The sequence below is a fragment of the Lampris incognitus genome, chromosome 16 (genome assembly GCF_029633865.1).
Source record: "Lampris incognitus isolate fLamInc1 chromosome 16, fLamInc1.hap2, whole genome shotgun sequence".
Taxonomy (NCBI): Eukaryota; Metazoa; Chordata; class Actinopteri; order Lampriformes; family Lampridae; genus Lampris; species Lampris incognitus.
Window position 1 is genome coordinate 34,146,461 of NC_079226.1, and position 19,991 is coordinate 34,166,451.

Genomic DNA, 19,991 nt, shown 5'->3' on the forward strand with positions numbered 1-19,991 from the left:
TAAAGGCGAGGCGCTGCAGGGGCATCGGGACTGGGCGGGCTAAGATAATGTACCGTATGCTCGTTCGAACCCTGCCCACCATGTTTCTGGCATATCCTCTCCCCTCACTTCGAAGGTTTCCACCATAATGTCCTGTTGACTGGAGGAAAAGTCAAGGAAATACAATCAAAAAGAAAAAAAAAACCTTTTCTGCATTCTGCAGGCTTTAGCAACCTTTTTATTATGAAAAGTTATCAATTTTTAAGACCTTTTTCAATTTTTCCTTTGCAGTACTTATGTTATACTTACTGTCCATTCGTTTGTCTCGCTGCCTGCATTACTCGACTGGCAGCAGCACAGTGTCAGTCACTGGGATGTTTTGGGAGACATGCCTTGCCCGAGGGCACTACGGCTGCATCTGGGATCTCGATGCAAGCAACCATCCAGCTGTCAGCCCAGAGTGATCCAGGATTACCCTGCCAGCTCTGGGATTCAAACTGGTCAGCCTCCAGTCACTTGGCACGCCATTTAAGTCGTTTTTCTTCATCGCGTTACGTTTGATGTGATGTGTGTACAACCCCAAAGAGTCACATGTGTTTCTCTCTGCGGGCTGTCATTCAAATGAACGCTTAACACTGTCGAATAAAGCCAACTATTTTCTATATTCTGTACTGTACATTGTACATATACTGGTACCCTCTGTCATGTTCATCTACCTCAGGCATGTATGTAAGTAACCTGCTAACATCTATTTCAGCATCTGATATAGTCTCTGCACCCTTGCACTTTATTACCTCTTATTTCACCTGTATAAGTCAATCCTTGAGTATAGATCTGAAGATTGTTGTGTTGTAGTGTTGTTATTTTATGTTAAGTACACTGAGAGAGCCACAAAACCGGAGTCAAACTTCATGTATGTGCAAACCCACATGGCCAATAAACATGATTCTGATTCCCAGTAATGAAAAAATTGTGACTCTGACTTTACTATATTCGTTGTGACAACAATGGACTTGTGGTAAGAGTATGGCTAGAAATATTTTAGTATGAATACTGGCTACTTTGTTTTATCCAGCCAATTACCCCACTCTTCCGAGCCGTCCCGGTCGCTGCTCCACCCCCTCTCCCGATCCGGGGAGGGCTGCAGACTACCACATGCCTCCTCCGATACATGTGGAGTTGCCAGCCACTCCTTTTCACCTGACAGTGAGGAGTTTCGCCAGGGGGGACATCACGCATGGAAGGATCATGCTACCCCCCCCCCCTGAACAGGCGCCCCGACCGACCAGAGGAGGTGCTAGTGCAGTGACCAGGACACATACCCACATCCGGCTTCCCACCCGTAGACACGGCCAATTGTGTCTGTAGGGATGCCTGACCAAGCCGGAGGCAACACAGGGATTCGAACCGGCGATCCCCGTGTTGGTAGGCAACGGAATAGACGCCCATGAATACTGGCAACTTAAAAAAAAAATTATCCCAATAGGGACATTGTAGATTTTCTCTTATCTCAAGAGAAAGTGTCAGGGTTCGAAACATAGGATGGGAGAAGATGTGAGGTAGCGACAGCTTGCTGTTGTGTCTCCACACTCCCCGTCTTCAAAAAGGCAGAGTGTAAATGGGGAGATCACCGATACATTTGTAGGACAGGTTGTGAGAAAAAAACAGCTTCATCTATGACTCCACCTCTGACATGGCATTGGACAAATGCTGTAGTTGAGTCAAGACTCAACACCTCACACCCACTCCTTTTCCCACCACTTCTCTCCAGCCGGTTCCACCCTGGTGAGCAATTTAAAGGTGGATCTGGTTAACACGACCACCATGTCAGGTAGACGCTGCCTGCCTCTTGATCTCATTTACCTCTTGCTGACCACATGACCCGAAATGCCCTGCTCAGCCTATGAACTTTGTGATGAACTACCAACACTGAGCTAGATTTACCTTAAAAAAAAAAGAAGCAGCATTGTGCCTAAGTGGAGCAAATACCTTCTGGGTCCTGTTTTGAGCCCATCCTCATCCTCACAAATCTGACCAACAACACAAAGTACTGGCTCCCCTCCCCTCCCACCCCAGCAGGCGCAGTCGCGTGCGGGGTCGTGGACCAGTCGCTCCTGTGTCAGCTCCCAGAGCCTCTGCGCTGGACGAGTGCCCCATCAGAGCTCAGCTCAGGCAGAGCAGATGACAAGCTGATTACGGGGAGGATTTGCAGTGGCTCAGCGCTGCTATTCCCAGCCTGGGGCTTCCAGATTAGACCCTCTGGATGTGAGGTGGGGGGCAGCTGCTTGCAGTAGGGCGCTTATTCACACCAGGGAAGATTCCTCACACACACACACATAGGGAAGTGAATTACATTCATACCTTTCATTTAGCAGTGCCATTGGAGTGGTGAGAGGGGCCTAGTGCCTTGCTCAACAGCAGCTCGGGAGTATTTGAGCGTAACTCTTGCTTCACCCATTTTCTATTCTTAATGATTGCTTACTTTTGTTTCTTGACGGACACAAGCACACCTACAGGCTTGGTTTTCACTACAGGGTCAAACTGAAATTTAAGTTAAATGGACTGCATTAAATGTAGTTTTTTACTTAACAGAGCACAAAGTTAAAGCCACACCGATATATACATTCACACATACCGACGGCAGAGGCTGCCATGTAAGGCTCCAACCCGGTCGTGGAGAGCACTTAGGAGGTTCAATGTCTTGCTCAAGGGCACTTCCACACGAGGTGAGGAGGAACCGGGCTCGAATCAGAAACCTTGTGATTGGGGATCAACCGCTCGACCTCCTGAGCTGCCCCTGAATTAATCACTTTCCAGTCACATGCTGTAAACATTTTGAACTGGCCCATGGTTTTGGAAAGTCACACTCAGCCCAGAGGTGGAAAACTGGCCGTTCGCACCCACAGTCACACAAACAGACCGCAACCTGCCTTTACAAACGGTCCAACACAGCACGCTGATAGGAACGCAAGGCTTTTTATAACCCAAACCAAGCCCAGGTTTATATACTGTTAACTAGGCCTCAGCGGCCCTGAGGCACCAAACACCATCTCTACGTATGGCGAGGGGCTTTGACTAATAAACCCACCCCAGGTATTACCCTCTGCCGACCCGGGGAGGGCTGCAGACTACCACGTGCCTCCTCCGATACATGTGGAGTCTCCAGCCGCTTTTCACCTGACAGTGAGGAGTTTCACCAGGGGGATGTAGCACGTGGGAGCATCACGCTATTCCCAATCCCCCCTCCCAACCAAACAGGTGCCCCTACTGATCAGAGGAGGCGCTAGTGCAGCGACCAGGAACACAGACCCACATCCAGCTTCCCACCCGCAGACAGCCAATTGTGTCTGTAGGACAAGCTGGAGGTAACACAGGGATTCAAACTGGTGATCCCCGTGCTGGTAGGCAACGGAATAGACCACCACGCTACCCATACGCCCGTGACACCTTCTTCTACAAAAAGGTTTTCATGAACGTAAACCTTAGTGTGGATTATTATTATTATTATCATTATTATTAAAAGTTGCCGGATCGACTCCACATGTATTGGAGGAGGCATGCGGTAGTCTGCAGCCCTCCCCAGGTCAGCAGAGGGGGTGGAGCAGCGACCGGGACAGCTCAGAAGAGTGGGGTAATTGGACAGGTACAATTGGAGAGAAAAAGGAGGAAACCCCCCCCCCCCCCCAAAAAAAGTTGCCGGATGTTGATAAGCCTTTCCTCACAAAATGACTTTTAGATCATTTATAATAAATTTTCAAATATTTAATTATAATTTCCAAATATTTAAATGATATACACCAGAAAACCATCGCTTTCCTCAAACGGATCGGACACGCACCGATTTGAAGTGGAACTCTTAAAACGAATCCGGGAACTGGATGATGAATGCAGGGGACCCCCGGAGACCAGGTTAAACACGCCAGTAATGACTGTACAGTGATGTGTGTCGCACCGGGTCCCCTTCCTCACAGTGACGGCAGTGAGTTTATCTCATCCTCCAGGGTCCAGTTATGAAAGCTAATACCCATGTTTCAATTCAGTGTGTGTGTGTGTGTGTGTGTGTGTGTGTGTGTGGGGGGGGGGGGGTCAGAGAACATCTGCGCCTCATCCTCATCCTCCTACTCATGGCCCTTTTTTGGTTCGGAGGCCAGGACAGCTCAACACGGACAGATTTCGGCAGCGAGAGGGACAAAGAAAAGAAATAGATAAATAAATGACAAATAAACCAGGATATTTCATCCTCCACTTTAGTTTCAGGCATTCGAGCAGCTGCCGGTTCAGTGTCGCGCCCTTCACGGCAAATTGGACAGGACACGTGGTTGTTAATATCAGCCAGACTGGGCTCGAACCTGTGGCGAGTTACGTGATGGGACTTTCTAAGAACTTGGGTCACCCTGCCTGGCGGGACTGTCTGATTTTCCCCTGTGTAAAATGTGTTAACAAGCAGACACCGTCCTTTTCACACATTTATTGTATTCGTTCAAATACAGAGTGCAAAAATAAAACAGTAAAAACACAACAACTACAAAACATAAACAAAACATAACAACTGATGCACCGATTAAAAAAAAAAAAGAAAAAGAGAGGAAAGGCCAAGGGGTTTAAATTTTTGCCAAAATATTGGAAATCACGCCATTTATTCTTTTCAAGTGGCTCAGTTATTCACTTATTTTTCATCCTCAATTTCTATTCTTGCTTGATGCAAGTAAAGAAACAAACAAATAGTGCCTGGCAACTGTACTACGGGGATGTAACACACAACTACACATCCTCAGACGTGATGAAGCAATCAGACGCCCCCATTTTCCTTCAGGTGCGTCTGACAGATAAAGGGAGCGACAGAATGGCGGGTGTTTAAACTATGTTGCCTCCCTCGGTGGCAAAAATAAATGAGCAAAAGAACAAATGAAGTCGAGGAAGATCGGTAAAGAGGAAACGGGAAATTCCTTAAATCACTGCTTTGGAACAACACAAGGCCTGGTTTCCCAAAAGCATCTTCACAAGCAACACATTCTGTCCGTCACATGGCAACGAAACAAGTATTTTCTTGGCTTGCTTTTGGGAAATCCTGTCTTACACTCTTGTGGGGGGGGGTATCTTGTATTGACTGTACTGGGGTTTACTCCACTAAAGCTATGACACATGGGAAATATTTTGGCGCAGTGTGCAGGAAATTACTGAAACCCAGAGAATGATGCAAATCTGCCTAACTTATCTGAGGAAACAAATAATTATAAAACATTAAAAATTATATCAATTTTTTAAAAAAAGTTGTAAAAGATTTGTAAAAATTAAACCTACACTGCCTGAAAAATACCTCCCATGAGGCACTCTGGCCTTTAGGCCCGTGGTTTGGTGGCGAAGGTCAGGTAGCCCGTGTGACCAGCCATCTCCCTGCGAGGGACGGTGATCTTACAGATGACCGAGGTGTGGTTGGAGCCGAAGTCGGGCAGCGGCAGGGTGACGGCGCGCACGTCGTGGACTCTCAGGAGGACCTCCAGGGTGCAGATTTCCTCAAAATCCTGCTCAGTCAGGGCCTCGCAGGTCCTCTGCACTTGCTCGATGCATGGCGAGAAGGAGCACAAACGGCCAGCTGCAGAGAGACGAAAGACGGTGAGCGAGGTGGGAAGGAGACAGAATGGGAAGATGGGTGGGCAGGGAAAGGAAAATGCAAACAGAAGAGCGAGAACAAGAGACAAGTTCAGAGAGGGAGAAGAGAGGTGTGTGTGTGGGGGGGGGGGTAGCGAAACCTAACAGAGCTATGTTGCTGTTTGAATGGAGTCTGAATGGAAACCTGTGTATTGTAACAGCTTTTGTTACAGCTGAAATCAACAACTTCTCTCCATTAATAAATCATCTTTTTATCCACTTTGACCATGGAGTCAAGTTACATAATACTAGTGCCATCTTCAGCATGACTGGAGACACTCTCCAGTGCAGACTTGTGTTAACCGGAGAGGATTGTCACTGGTGCAGCAGCCAAGTGTTGGAAAGAACTCCAGCAGCAAAAAAGATTGAAACGTGATTCCGAGCCATCCCAGTCGCTGCTCCAGCCCCTCTGCCAAGCCGGGGAGGGCTGCAGACTACCACACGTCTCCTCCAATACACGTGGAGTCGCCAGCTGCTTCTTTTCACCTGATATTAAGAAGTTTTGCGAAGGGGAACGTAGCACATGGGATGATCAGGCTATTCCCCCCCAGTTCCCCCTCCCCCCCAAACAGGCGCCCTGACTGACCAGAGGAGGTGCTAGTGCAGTGACCAGGACACATACCTACATCCGGCTTCCCGTCCGCAGACACGGCCAATTGTCTGTAGGGACGCCCGACCAAGCCAGAGGTAACATGGGGATTCGAACCGGCGATCCCCGTGTTGGTAGGCAACGGAATAGACTGCCATGCTATCTGGACGCCCCCTGGTGATGCTTTCTGTTGTACAGTGTAGAACAGTGTTACAATATATCTTGATGGTTTGTAACACATTAGACTACTTGCATTAGCTTTGGCTCGGGGATGCCAGTTTTACAGGGGCCGACAGTGGCTCAGGAGGTAGGGCAGGTTGTCTGGTAACTAGAGGGTTGCTGATTCGATCCTCGGCTCCTCCTTGCAAAAATTTCAAGGGGTTCTTGAGCAAAACACCTGACCCCTAAGTGGCCCTGATGAGCTGGTTGGCACCTTGCATGGCTGACGCCATATGAGTGAGTGTGTGCGTGGGTGAATGTGAAGCATTCATTGATTGTAAAGTGCTTTGAGTGGCTGTTGCAGAGGAAAAGCACTACATAAATACAACACATTTACCATTTTCAAGGGTGGGCGCTGCTTATTGCTGAGCTGACAGCACATGAACAACGACGGCTGCCACGCCTTGTTTGCGGTCACATAAAATCAGTTGTAACAGGTCTATTTCTCTCTGCTTCCTACATCGATCTATATTGTAATAATGTTCTATATTGTAATATTGTCCATTAAACAGAACACCACATCCTCATCACGTTTGAAATTAATGACATAACAACTTATTAATGGAGAAATGTCACGGACTGCAGCTTTAAAAGACACAGCCAGAAACAGGCGTAATTGTTCTAGTTCTTGGATGACCTGTGTTGGTTTATCCTCTTTTGGACCAGACACCAGGCCAGGTGCAATTCTAGTGCCAACGAGGAGCAGGAAACAGCCAAGTCACTAATGGGTGTAGTTTACCCTCCCCACTTTGCTTTAGATATGATCACGACTGATCCAATTAACCAAGGACCTCTCTGCTCCGCCTTCTCCCTCACCAGCCAACAAACAGCTAAAAGCTTCTGGCCTTTCAGAGAGGAAGCGTGCCGTGTGAGAGACTGCAGCCACCTAAAAAGGTGTTACACACACTGGAAGTGTCATAGTGAGAAAGGTAGTACAGAGCAGAGGTACTATTACAGGTAGTAGAAAGGCAGTGAATCCTACATTTAGGGGAAAAGGACAGCTTGCCGACTTCATATACACTACCGTTCAAAAGTTTGGGATCACCCAAACAATTTTGTGTTTTCCATGAAAAGTCACACTTATTCACCACCATATGTTGTGAAATGAATAGAAAATAGAGTCAAGACATTGACAAGGTTAGAAATAATGATTTGTATTTGAAATAAGATTTTTTTTACATCAAACTTTGCTTTCGTCAAAGAATCCTCCATTTGCAGCAATTACAGCATTGCAGACCTTTGGCATTCTAGCTGTTAATTTGTTGAGGTAATCTGGAGAAATTGCACCCCACGCTTCCAGAAGCAGCTCCCACAAGTTGGATTGGTTGGATGGGCACTTCTTTGAGCAGATTGAGTTTCTGGAGCATCACATTTGTGGGGTCAATTAAACGCTCAAAATGGCCAGAAAAAGAGAACTTTCATCTGAAACTCGACAGTCTATTCTTGTTCTTAGAAATGAAGGCTATTCCATGCGAGAAATTGCTAAGAAATTGAAGATTTCCTACACCGGTGTGTACTACTCCCTTCAGAGGACAGCACAAACAGGCTCTAACCAGAGTAGAAAAAGAAGTGGGAGGCCGCGTTGCACAACTGAGCAAGAAGTTAAGTACATTAGAGTCTCTAGTTTGAGAAACAGACGCCTCACAGGTCCCCAACTGGCATCTTCATTAAATAGTACCTGTTAGAGCCTGTTTGTGCTGTCCTCTGAAGGGAGTAGTACACACCGGTGTAGGAAATCTTCAATTTCTTAGCAATTTCTCGCATGGAATAGCCTTCATTTCTAAGAACAAGAATAGACTGTCGAGTTTCAGATGAAAGTTCTCTTTTTCTGGCCATTTTGAGCGTTTAATTGACCCCACAAATGTGATGCTCCAGAAACTCAATCTGCTCAAAGAAGTGCCCATCCAACCAATCCAACTTGTGGGAGCTGCTTCTGGAAGCGTGGGGTGCAATTTCTCCAGATTACCTCAACAAATTAACAGCTAGACTGCCAAAGGTCTGCAATGCTGTAATTGCTGCAAATGGAGGATTCTTTGACGAAAGCAAAGTTTGATGTAAAAAAAATCTTATTTCAAATACAAATCATTATTTCTAACCTTGTCAATGTCTTGACTCTATTTTCTATTCATTTCACAACATATGGTGGTGAATAAGTGTGACTTTTCATGGAAAACACGAAATTGTTTGGGTGATCCCAAACTTTTGAACGGTAGTGTATATCTAAATAGGACAGAGATAACCAAGTCTTCCTCGCAGCCTACAAAAAGAAACGCACCAGCATAAATCATTTTTTTCACTGGTATCCTAGAGTAAAAAAAACCCAAACAGTTTGCTGAATAATGATAATAATGATGAAGGAAAATGTCTTACTCTTGAGAGATGCCCTTTACCTTCTAATTCGACCCATTCAACCATATCTAATCTTGGCTGCCACCCATAGTTTGTCATCCACAAAGGGGGGAGGAACAACGGGGATCTATTAAAGATGGATCAGCGGCTGGCCTAGTGTCACCTCTTCTACGCCAAGTCCTGAGGGGGTCACTGTGGGTGGCTGGAACAGCACGCCAAGGAAACTTTAACTAGGTAAACCCAGGACAGAAGAAGGTGACTCACATCCCAGTACAGCCGTCCGAATGGGGCGACACCAGCACACAGGGTTCCCATACAACCTCTCCTCGAAAACTTCTCACTTCAACCAAACTTCAGATTTTTAGACACTATCATGAAAAATAATCAACTGCATTAATAGCATTAACTTGTGCTGCAAATGGGAAATGCTGTACACAGCATCTAGGAGAAGCGGGTGAGAATTTGAATTTCCCCATTTTAAATGAGATTTATTTCTATATATGCAAAAAACCTGGGTGTGTTGAACAAAAACTCTTGACCTCCCTATATTTTCCCTGGATTGGCTGGGAGAGCCTGGTCTGCTGCATCCAGTGGGCACAGGGACCACGGCCCTGCCTGGAGCTGCAATGAGGAGGAAACACTGAGGGTGGTCTGACAGGACGCAGAAACAAGGCAGGCTAAGCTAACTGCTAGCCCATGCAGATAGGTAGTTCCAACAGTCATCCTGGCGTTCACTCTCTTGGACAGTAACATTTTTTTTTGGATATGTTGGATGTGTGTTTTTGTAGTTTTTTTGTGATTTGGATATATGTGTACATGTAATTTGGATGTGTGTTTTTGTCTTTGTGTTGCACTGCTGTGGGCTGGGGGAAACGATATTTCATTTCATTTCATGTACGCAAGTGCATGAAATGACATAACTACTGATTTTCCACATATGCATACAGAAGACAAGACCAACCTATTTTGCTCCATGCACTGTGTCCAACAGGGAGGCACTAAGGCACTGATGCCCTTAAAGAAATGCTAGAAAGATTAAGACGTTGGAACTTATTCAGCAGTCCAGGGATGCGTGAAACCGTTTGGCAACCGGCCATGTGGCACCATAATACAGCCAATCTAACTTGACTACGAGATTTGAAAAGGGGACAGCCAGAGTGGGATTAGTTGAACACGAGATGACGGAGGCATGGTGGGGGGCTTCTATGACTGCAACCCCAACAGGGGGCATGTTTATCTATCGCCACCAGCACACATGAAGATGGAGAACCAGCCCGACAGGCTGACTAAGGACAGCACTTTGCTGAAGGGCCCGTTTTCATAGACAAATAAAATACAGGAGACTTTGGGATGTTCTGGATAGCGGTCGTTCTTTGGGCAAACAGGAACAACATTCTCTCGCTGGACAGCTGTAAACAAAACTATGGTCTCTTAGCAGCCAGGACAAATGCGCAGGGAGCGGCTTGGCTGATGAATATACAAGCGTGTCTCGAGTAATTACTAACAGCCTTACATATATCATTTGTGAGAACAATGCCGACAGCTAGAATATGCTGTCACACCGACAGCATTAATGTTTATCATCTATATGTGCCCAGCTGAGATATTCTGGGATTGCTGAGGTTTTGGGTAACAACATGGCCTTTATCGTTTGTGCTCACGAGCCATGTTTGTCTTAGTCTTGCATAATAAGTCCCTTTAGTTTCTCAGGGGAGGGTGGGGGCCGCTCTGCCAGGATCCTGGCAGGGTTCAGCTACTCTAAACAGAGTAAATAGAGAGCCCGGCGACAGGCCAAAACACAACAAGAATTACATGGAAAAAAACAAAAACTAATTTCTACTGCCCTCTGCCTCACGCTCTGCTTATTCCTGCAAACCAGTTGGGAGCCATCTTGAGATGAGACCAGAATTCCCACTGAGAAAACAACTACATTCTAAGTGCAAAAAAAAAAAGTAGATGAGGTCGGGGAGAGAACAGCAGCCACAAGCCAGAGATTTTGTGGCGGCCCAGATAATCTTTTGCCTATTACATACTTTAGCAGGTAAACCATCATCCTCTTTCAAATGTTTCCAAAGCGCACTTTGTCAATAAAAAACATGGAACCTGGGGGCGCCGTGGTGGCTCACCTGGTAGAGTGCGTACTATCAAGGCTGAGTTCTTACCACGGAGGCCTGGGTTCGAATCCAGCCCGGGCCCTTTGCTGTATGTCATCCCCTTGCTCTCCCCTGCCTTTCCTGTCTCTCTCTGCTGTAAAACGGGGGGGTGTCCACTTCACATATACAAGGGTCTCCTAGTTCCAAACCACATTCATCCTGACAGTCTGAATGCACTGGCCACTTTCAGCGGTGGATAAGTGGAAGAGAGTGTAAGGAAAAATACACACCTGAAACTTCCAGGGTTGGCAAATGTTCCCCCCCCCTTATTGTTACTTTTTTTTTCTGCCCCAGTGTGTTCTGCCTTTGCTGAGGCACTGAGGGGCAAGAATGGTGTGTTTAGCCCATCTCTCTGGAGAAAACAACTCCACTAACAGGGCTGAAAGGGGTGGGCGTGGAAGTTATATTAAATCATTCCTTCTGCAGACAACATTCACAACCTCTCCATGGAGCATAGCCCTGTATGGTCATGGGACCGGGTCTACAATGGAGATCTGGCTGTGCACTTGTATTTGTGTTGTGTGTGCGTGTGCGTGTGTGTTGTGTGCATACATGAGGTGAAAGCTCATGGAAGGAATATGTTGCAGTGGCACCATAAAAGGGAGCAGGAAAAGAAGAGAGAGAAAGAGCAAGAAAGAGAGAGGTGGTGTTGGGAAAGGAGGTGAAACAGAGGGAGAAAACAGGAGGAGAGGATTTGAGAGTGAAATAGGGGGGGGTAGAGGAAGGGAAGAAAGGAGGTGGGCAACAGTGAGGAGAAAGGTGCGAAGAGAAGAAAAGAAAAGATGATGTGGAGTGAGGAGAGTGAATGAGGGGAAAGGTGGTAGGAAACGAGGGAGTGGGGGTACAGATCACGTGTCCACGGCCCACAGTCCATTTTACGCCACGCCTTCCTTTTTGATTGCGCTCTCTCTGTGGGTCTAAATAACATCGGTATTCGATCCTGCAATCCATTTCTTAGACTCCAGCTCATAAACCCCTGATCTCAGCTCATCCTCAACTAAGTCGTTCAGAGCAGACGGAGAGAGTGAGGCATTCACTACATGGGGCAGATACGTGGCATTAAGCCATAGATGGAAAAGACAGAAATATGCAGAGGACACAAGGTGCACAGGGATGAGAAAAGCCTTCTTGTGAGAGGAACCTAACGATGTTGAAACTCCTGGATGGAAAAATGAACAGCAAAACAAACATCATCACTGATAAGTCCTGACTTCCATTTTGATTTCGAAGTAAGAACTGAAGCCTTTTGAAATGGTGGTGACGGGGTTGATGGGGGGGGGGGGGTCCTTGTTGCTATGTGCTCTAGCTAGATCATACGCCACATGGCTTCGTCAATAATCATACACGGAACTTAAACACAACTGACCACCCACAGGGAGCGGCTGACCTGTCCAGGCCTGCTCCCAAATGCCGCACCTTGTTACCATGGAAACCACAACAAGTTTTCCATCGCCCCTCCTTTCGCGTTGTGTCCCTGTGACAAGGAACAAACGCAGTAAGAGCTTTCCAGACCAGGATCAATGGTCATTACTGGATGGCAGGGCAGAGCACAGCAGCCTTGCCGTCGGTGAATAAACAGTCTGGCCGATGTTCTGAAATGCCCAATGTTGCATCCATAAAATCCACCGAGCCAGTGCAGGTCACACAAAACTCACTATAGCGACTGTGTCTTTGGGGCCGTGGCAAACATATACACATATGCACCCATATATCCACGTACACCCATCTTGACAGAAAGAAGCACTTCGTTTTGCAATGGAGTAGGGCTGTTTTGCAAAAAGGGAGCGGGTTTCATCGGCCACGCTAACCGCTGAGAGCATGAACCTTAGTTTGGAGAAATGTGTCAAAATTATGAAAAACAGCAACTTCTTTGTAATCAGAGCTCAGTGGCTGGTAAATGCTAACATTTAACCTTGCATTTGATGATTTGATCATCCAGAGAGTTATGTTAAATAGAATGGCCGGTGTAAGCCCTCACCAGAGGGCACGTTCAGCAGGTAAACTCCACTGCCAGGGGCAAACTTTACCAGCGTCTGGGCTGAGGGTGGTGGTAATACCCCACCCTGGTTGAATGCCAGGTGTTGTTGGCAGTGTAGAAGGGCACTGCCTCTTAAACCTTTCAGTACCAGTTGTTCAGCATGGGCTCATGTTAACAGTGAGGTAAGAGACTTACTCGGTATGGAATTACATCTTTGTATTGACCATCCCTGCGCTTCTCTTTATCAAAAAAGCAAAATAAATAAATAAATAAATCTACATGAATAGATGAATTGAACACATTTTTCCCTGCTCCCTCACCACCCTGCAGCCTTACCTTGCTTCTTCAAAGCTGCCTTGGCATGACCCACAGCCTCCCAGGGTCTGGGGATGTCCAGGAAAACGGCGTCGGCGATCCCTGTAACACCGAAACCCTCCTTGCACACATCCTGGTTCCTCATCGTCACCAGATGGTCCACACGGTGCTCGCGAAATTCCTCGGTGGCCTTCTCTGCACGCTGCTGGTGGAACTCCACTGTGTGCAAGTGGCCTGTGGGCGCAATTGTGCGCAGGATAGCATGGGAAAGGGATCCGCTACCCGTACCTGGAACACACAAACAAATCACAAAGGAATACTAATGGTTCAAAGAGACCTTTTATTGAATTCATTTTAGTTTCTGTTTAATCACAAAGTTTCTAGTGCAGTGTGGCAGTGGGAATGGATGACAGAGAGGAGAGGCCCAATTTTGAACACAGGTTTTAAGCTGGACTCAAACCCCACAGAGCTGTGAGTGCATAGCATGCACCTTGGACCAGGACATTGGATCTGTGGGGCATCAATTGATTCATTCATTCTCTAACCAGGTTCAATCCAATTTAGGATTGAGGAAGGGTGGAGAGCAGGAGGGCAACCATTGTAGGGCCTTCACAGATATGAATATGTACTCCCATCCATGCCTGTACTTCACACAAAAGGGTTAGGATCAAACCCAGGACCCATTTGTTCTGAGACAAGGGTGCTAAATACTGAGCCACCATGTCATCCTGATGCATTTATAAAGCTGCAAATTCTTGGAACAAGGGTTCCAAAGTAATGAGAAGATGTGGTTACCAACTGTAGTATCACAAAATCAATTTTGGTTGGAATTTATAAAATCATAAAATCCATGGAGATTATAAGACACTTGCTTTGGTTTGTTTTGTTTTTTTAATTGCCCCAAGACGAGTCAACGAATGCAGGGCTGGTAATACAAAGCAAACTAATGGACGTCTCCATGCAGACTCTACATTTCTGAGTGGGCCTTCATTGTCCCGAAGCAGAGTGTCAGCACTTGCTTAGTCGTATATAATGCCCACTGATGCAGTTCACTGAAGACCGACAAATCTGTATTTGCATTTGTGTATGCAACCGTGTCACGTGACATGCAGTTAAGGCGGGGGAATGGAGCACTAGGGACATGGCTACGAGCTAGCATGTCCTTATCCCCTGCCCCCTCTCGATGTTGTATGTTGCGTCACTGTGGCCTTTGTTCGGGCGGCCACAATGGGGGCAATGTTAACCGCCACAGTGGCACTTTGACTGGCCACAATGCCATGGCGCTCGACCGGATAAGGACGTCAGAGCCAAGGGGCACAGGAAAGGGGCGAGGGGGCTGGTGAGGATTTGTAAGGGTGGGGTGGAGATGGGGGCAGGAGGGGCGCTACCTGTTTAATACTCTTAACGCGATTTGTAGGCTTGGCCTTTTTGTAAGTATGTCTGGATGCCTTCAATCTAATTCCTTTCCTTATAGTGGATTGTTGTACTTTGCACAGAATGTAATTGCGATTTTAAAGTCTTTCTAAATTGTGATTAGAACTATAAATAAGCGAATAAATCTGAAGAATTTTTTATTTCATTGAGAATAAAAGACTAAATTCACAGAGGAAACGGAAAGGATTAAATCAATTTAACAAAAAAGATCCAGTGCACATCTCTGAAGAGACGGGTCTGCATGGCTGCACTTATTGGTCACTGGATAGACAGGGGAAGCAACAAACCATAATATATTTTAAACTTCTAAGGTCAAATCTATGACTTAAATAGCCACATTTATCTTTTTTAAGAGCCTTTGAGCGCTTGTGCTTAAAATAAAACTTTGAAGACATTTTCCAAAACTGCAGACATTGTTTGGTAAAAAGCTGCAAAACTGGAATTCCATATAAAGAAATTAAACCTCTTGGTCTGAAGACCCTGAATTCCCTGATGAAAAGTATGAGTGGCGGTTTTCCCAGCTATGATTTTAAGAGGAACTGTGAGATATTTTACTGCAGCCAGCCGAGCACCGGTCAGCACGTTCACTACCCATGGCGGTTGTGTTTCCCACAAGTTATTCAGGCGTTTGTGGTGATGGTGGCAGGCTGGTACAGACTAAAGCCGATTTGAGTAGCAGGGAGAAATGTCTTCATACAGTCCAGTAAAAACTTCCTCAATGTTGTTTTACAAATCAGCAACACATGTCTGGGTGCATTTGTGCATGAAGAAATGCTGCTTGGTTTTATGTCCATGTTGGTTGGGTTGTAGCAAAAAAAAAAAAAAGGGGGAGGAATGGTATCTAGGGTTGTTCGAAGCATCATGACCACAATGGATAGGGGGAGACCATCACTGAAGCAAAAATGATAAGATTAAAAAGGTGATATCATTCGCCTGTTCTGTCTGGCTTGCAAAGTGGTTCAGGCTAAGTAACATGCTCATGCTTTGCATCTGAGGTCAAGCTGCCACCAGACCTTCCTTCTTCAGCAGAGATGGATGAGAGAGAGAGAGAGAGAGAGAGAGAGAGAGAGAGAGAGAGAGAGAGAGAGAGAGAGAGAGAGAGAGAGAGAGAGACTACAAGCTGTGGGTCCCAGAGAGAGAAAAAATGAGAGCAAGAGCCTGGAAGAGAAACTGATTGATTATTCATTCAGTGTACCAGAGAGAGAGAGAGAGAGAGAGAGAGAGATTGATAGTCATCAGTAAAGGAGAGTTTACTGGAAATTAGGAAATGGCTGCTTCGCTGCAACAGAGAGCTTTCTGCCCCCCAGTCACACAAATCGCCCATCAGTCAGTATCGGGCTGGTTCTGAACTTCAGGTCCTCACAGAATGGGTCTCCACTGAATTCCCGTTGGTCCTGTACACTTCAGTGAGACAGTAAGTCACTGACACTTGACAGGAATCTGGGACTCTTTCCGCTGTGACTTCCCATTAAGAAATCCACTCATGGTAAAGGAAGAAGCTTTGCATAATGAAGTTCAAAAAACGGCTTTGTGATCTTCATGGTGCCATGGCACATTGGACAAAAGGTTTAAAAATATTGTGTAAAAATTGCATTAAAAAAATCATGCATATTCATACACAACAGATCAGTGTGATCATACCCTTCAATCAGTGAAGTCTCACTGTAGGGGAAAACTGTCAACAGCCATTTTTTTTAATAAATTTTAAAAAGTCACCTTATTAGCAATCAACTAAATATCTGAAAGCAATATATTCCACTTCATAGCTCCCCAGTACGAGCTTCCCCTACCAGTTAGGCAAATAATGGTCTGCTTAGGGTGGATTTTCCCTTCAAAAGGTGGTGCTTGGTGACTCTTTAAAGACTAAACAACAGTGGGGGAGGTGACAACATCGCAGCATTGGACGCTATTATTTCTTTTATTTGGGGGGGGGGGGGGGGTTCTCTCCCTTTTTCTCCCCAATTGTATCCGGCCAATTACCCAACTCTTCCGAGCCATCCTGGTCATTGTGCCACCCCCCTCTGCTGATCCGGGGAGGGCTGCAAACTACCACATGCTTCCTTCGACACATGTGGAGTCATCAGCTGCTTCTTTTCACCTGACAGTGAGGAGTTTTGCCAGGGGGACGTAGTGCATGGGAGGATCACATTACTCCCCCCAGTTCCCCCTTCCGCCCGAACAGGCACCCCGACCGACCAGAGGAGGCGCTAGTGCAACTTCCCAGTTCCCACCCGCAGACATGGCCAATTGTGTCTGCAGGGACGCCCGACCAAGCCGGAGGTAACACGGGGATTCAAACTGGCAATCCCCATGTTGCTAGGCAACAGAATAGACCGCTATGCTACCCAGACGCCCCGAGACTATCATTTGGAATTGACTTAAGTGCTCAAACACCACTGCAATTGTATCACCACAGGTGTCTGTTAGTTAAACACAACCAGCCATTTTCAGGACTGTGACTTCAACCAGAGATTAGCTCATTATGGGGTTTTAGCATTTGTTTAGAATGGAAACCTGCCCTTTGTGATACAAACTTCACATCCCCTTGAACAGACAGCAAGCCCTTTCCTTGCTAATGGCCTTGCCTTCTAGCGGCGGCCATTCACTCAAGAGCTGATAGCAGCATTGTTTTTTTAGGCAAATGGTATTGGCAACCCACAAGACAAATCAAGGTTAATAATCTACTTATGGAACAAGAATTCAGCTTAGTAGGCAGCTTAGTGGGCAGCTTAGTGGGCAGCTATTGAACAATGGGAAGCCTGATCTGATGGCATGAAGGAAAAGAAGATGGCCTTTGGGGGAGCTATGGCTCCAAATGGGTTTGAGGGTTGTTGTTGTTTTTTTTTTTTTTAAACGTATGGACATTCAAATTTGGTCATTAACTAACTTAGCAGTGTGTTGGCAGCCTAGTACGTGTGCGGTGGCCTCACCCAGTACCATCCATGCAGTGTCTTTGTCCACGTCTAAGTTTTATCTTCGTTTGATGGGTGGGAGAGGTGAAGCCAGTTCGGCTGGGAGAGCTTGGTCTGCTGCATCCTGTGGGCCCAGGGACCACGGCCCTGCCTGGAGCTGTGCCCGAGAAGGTAACACGAAGGGTGGTCTGACAGGACGCGGAAGCGGGGCAGGCTAAGCTAACTGCTAGCCCATGCAGACCGGCAGTTCCAATAACACCGAGGGCGGTCTGGCAGCGGCCTTGGCTGGTGTTGACTGTGTTTTTGATGTTGTCGTGTGGAGTGCGGGGAGGTGTGTCGAGGCTGTCTTGGACATCTGGCGTTGGATCGGCTGAGGGAGCTTGGTCTGCTGTGTCCAGTGGGCCCAAGGAACATGGGCCTGCCCAGAACTGCGCCCGAAGAGGAAACACCGAGGGCGGTCTGACAGGACGCGGAAGCGAGGCAGGCTAAGCTAACTACTAGCCTATGCAGACCGGCAGTTCCGACAGTCAATCTGGCTGGTGTTCGTTCCCTTGGACGGTGATTTTTTTTTGTTGTTGTTTTTTAGTTTGGATATATGTGTTAGTTTGGATATGTGTCTTCTTACAGGTCTTGTAGTTTTTGGATGCGTGTTTTTGTCTGTGTGGCACCGCTATGGGCTGATGATATTTCGTTTCATTTCATGTACTTGCGTACATGAAATGAAATGACAAATAAAGTGTTCTTGATTCCTGATAGTATAAAGCAAAGGAGAACAGGCCATTTTGAATACCAACAACAGGAGGGAAAATCTGGAAGCGTAAAGTTAACAAGAAATGCTTCCCACTCCTTAAATGACTACTGCTGAAGTGCCCTTGAGCGAGACCTAACTGTTCGGGTGGCCAACGGTGAAACTGTGCTGGTACTGTGCAGCCCCCTGGGTCTTATGTGTCGCTGTAGCAACGTGAAACACTGATACAGATTGAAGGACGGGTAAAAACAGCTGAAATACCATTAAAATGCTCGTTAAAAGGCTCAGCTAAGCCAGGTTACCTCCAGAAAACCCCATCTCCAAGGTGACTCCTTGACATGACTAGACTCGCTCTGCACACACGGGTGTGTTGGCCTTGTCAGAACAGCCAACATCATTATCACAGCTAATCACTGCCTGTTTACAAAGCTCTCTCACAATGTCAACCCCCATACACCCCCAGCGAATTCTAGTTATGGCTCATCAGGCTGAGTGTTATGAGGCACTGCTGTGCTGTATAAATGGCGTTTAGCTTTCATTAACAGATATCTAATGATACTGTGAGTTGAAATGTGCAGTTAATACTACATCAAGTGTGGACTTTGATAGAACATCCTGTCATTTAAGGCCTATTCCAGGCACTTAAGAGTCTCTCTCCCTTTCACACAAAAAAATGCTGCACAGTTTAATGGTCCACCAAACAAGCAGATTAGGGTTCCCTTTGAAATAGTTTGGTTTTTTTATTGAATTAATTTTGACATAAATCATTGGTTTATTACATTTTTTCCAACCTGTCACAGTTCTGCCTAGTTTGTATCCCTGTATGCTCCCAAGCTGTCTCTGACTTCTTATGCGGCATTCACATGGAATCTGGGAGACGGTAAATGGCAGTTTGGCAAAACAGAATGGGAAAAACCATAAATTCTGATGGAATGGCATGACAGTAAGAAGAAGAAAAAAAACAAGAAAGAAAGAAAGAGGAAAAAACATTACACGAGTTGCTATGGTGATGTTTTACTGTTTGTAGATTATTTTTTTTAATTGTAGTCATGTGTTTTGTGTTTGTTTTATTTAATTATATACATTAATTCTGTCAACTCATATACCTATAGAAATAATCAGCCATCTTTTCTGTTTTGTGATGTGCTACATAACACCCGGTTGTAAATTCCGTCATGGAGGACGGCAAAAAGTTAAACTACTTAGACTTTGGACGGCAGTACCATCTGCTGATTTTACTGTCCTGCTCTCATGCACAATAATGACTTCCAGTTTGGCGTCTGCTGTTTACCAGAGTCCGTGTGAATGCAGCATTAGTCTGGTATTTTTGCAGCAATTATTAATAATTACTTATTAAATATTATTCAATTTTAACCAGCTGGGTCATGGCTAGACATTTGATTACGAGTTGATACAAAATTCCCTGAGAGGAAAATGTATTGCATGTTGGGTATATTTCATTTGAAAACAACCCAAATAATCCGTTTGAGGCAGATCTTTTTGCAGTGCCCATTTCCACATGAATTAGATTTTGAGAATAGGCTCCAGCATCCCCCGACCCTGAGAGCAGGATAAGGGATTCAGATAATGGATGGATGGATATTTCTATCATACTGTGCTCGCCAAGTATCAAGTTGAAACACAAACACTTACACAATTAACTACA

General features: G+C 46.0%; 1 protein-coding gene across 1 annotated transcript in view; it reads right to left on the reverse strand.

Annotated features, from left to right (window-relative positions):
• Window positions 1-4,227: 4,227 nt before the first annotated feature.
• Window positions 4,228-19,991, reverse strand: part of trmt61a (tRNA methyltransferase 61A) — a 31,247-nt gene continuing 15,483 nt past the window's right edge. The window contains exons 3-4 of the mRNA XM_056295246.1: window positions 13,253-13,519; window positions 4,228-5,572 (exon numbers count right to left, since the gene is read on the reverse strand). Coding sequence (XP_056151221.1) covers window positions 5,319-5,572; window positions 13,253-13,519 — 521 coding nt within the window. The 3' untranslated portion in view covers window positions 4,228-5,318. The remainder of the gene's footprint in view (window positions 5,573-13,252; window positions 13,520-19,991) is intronic.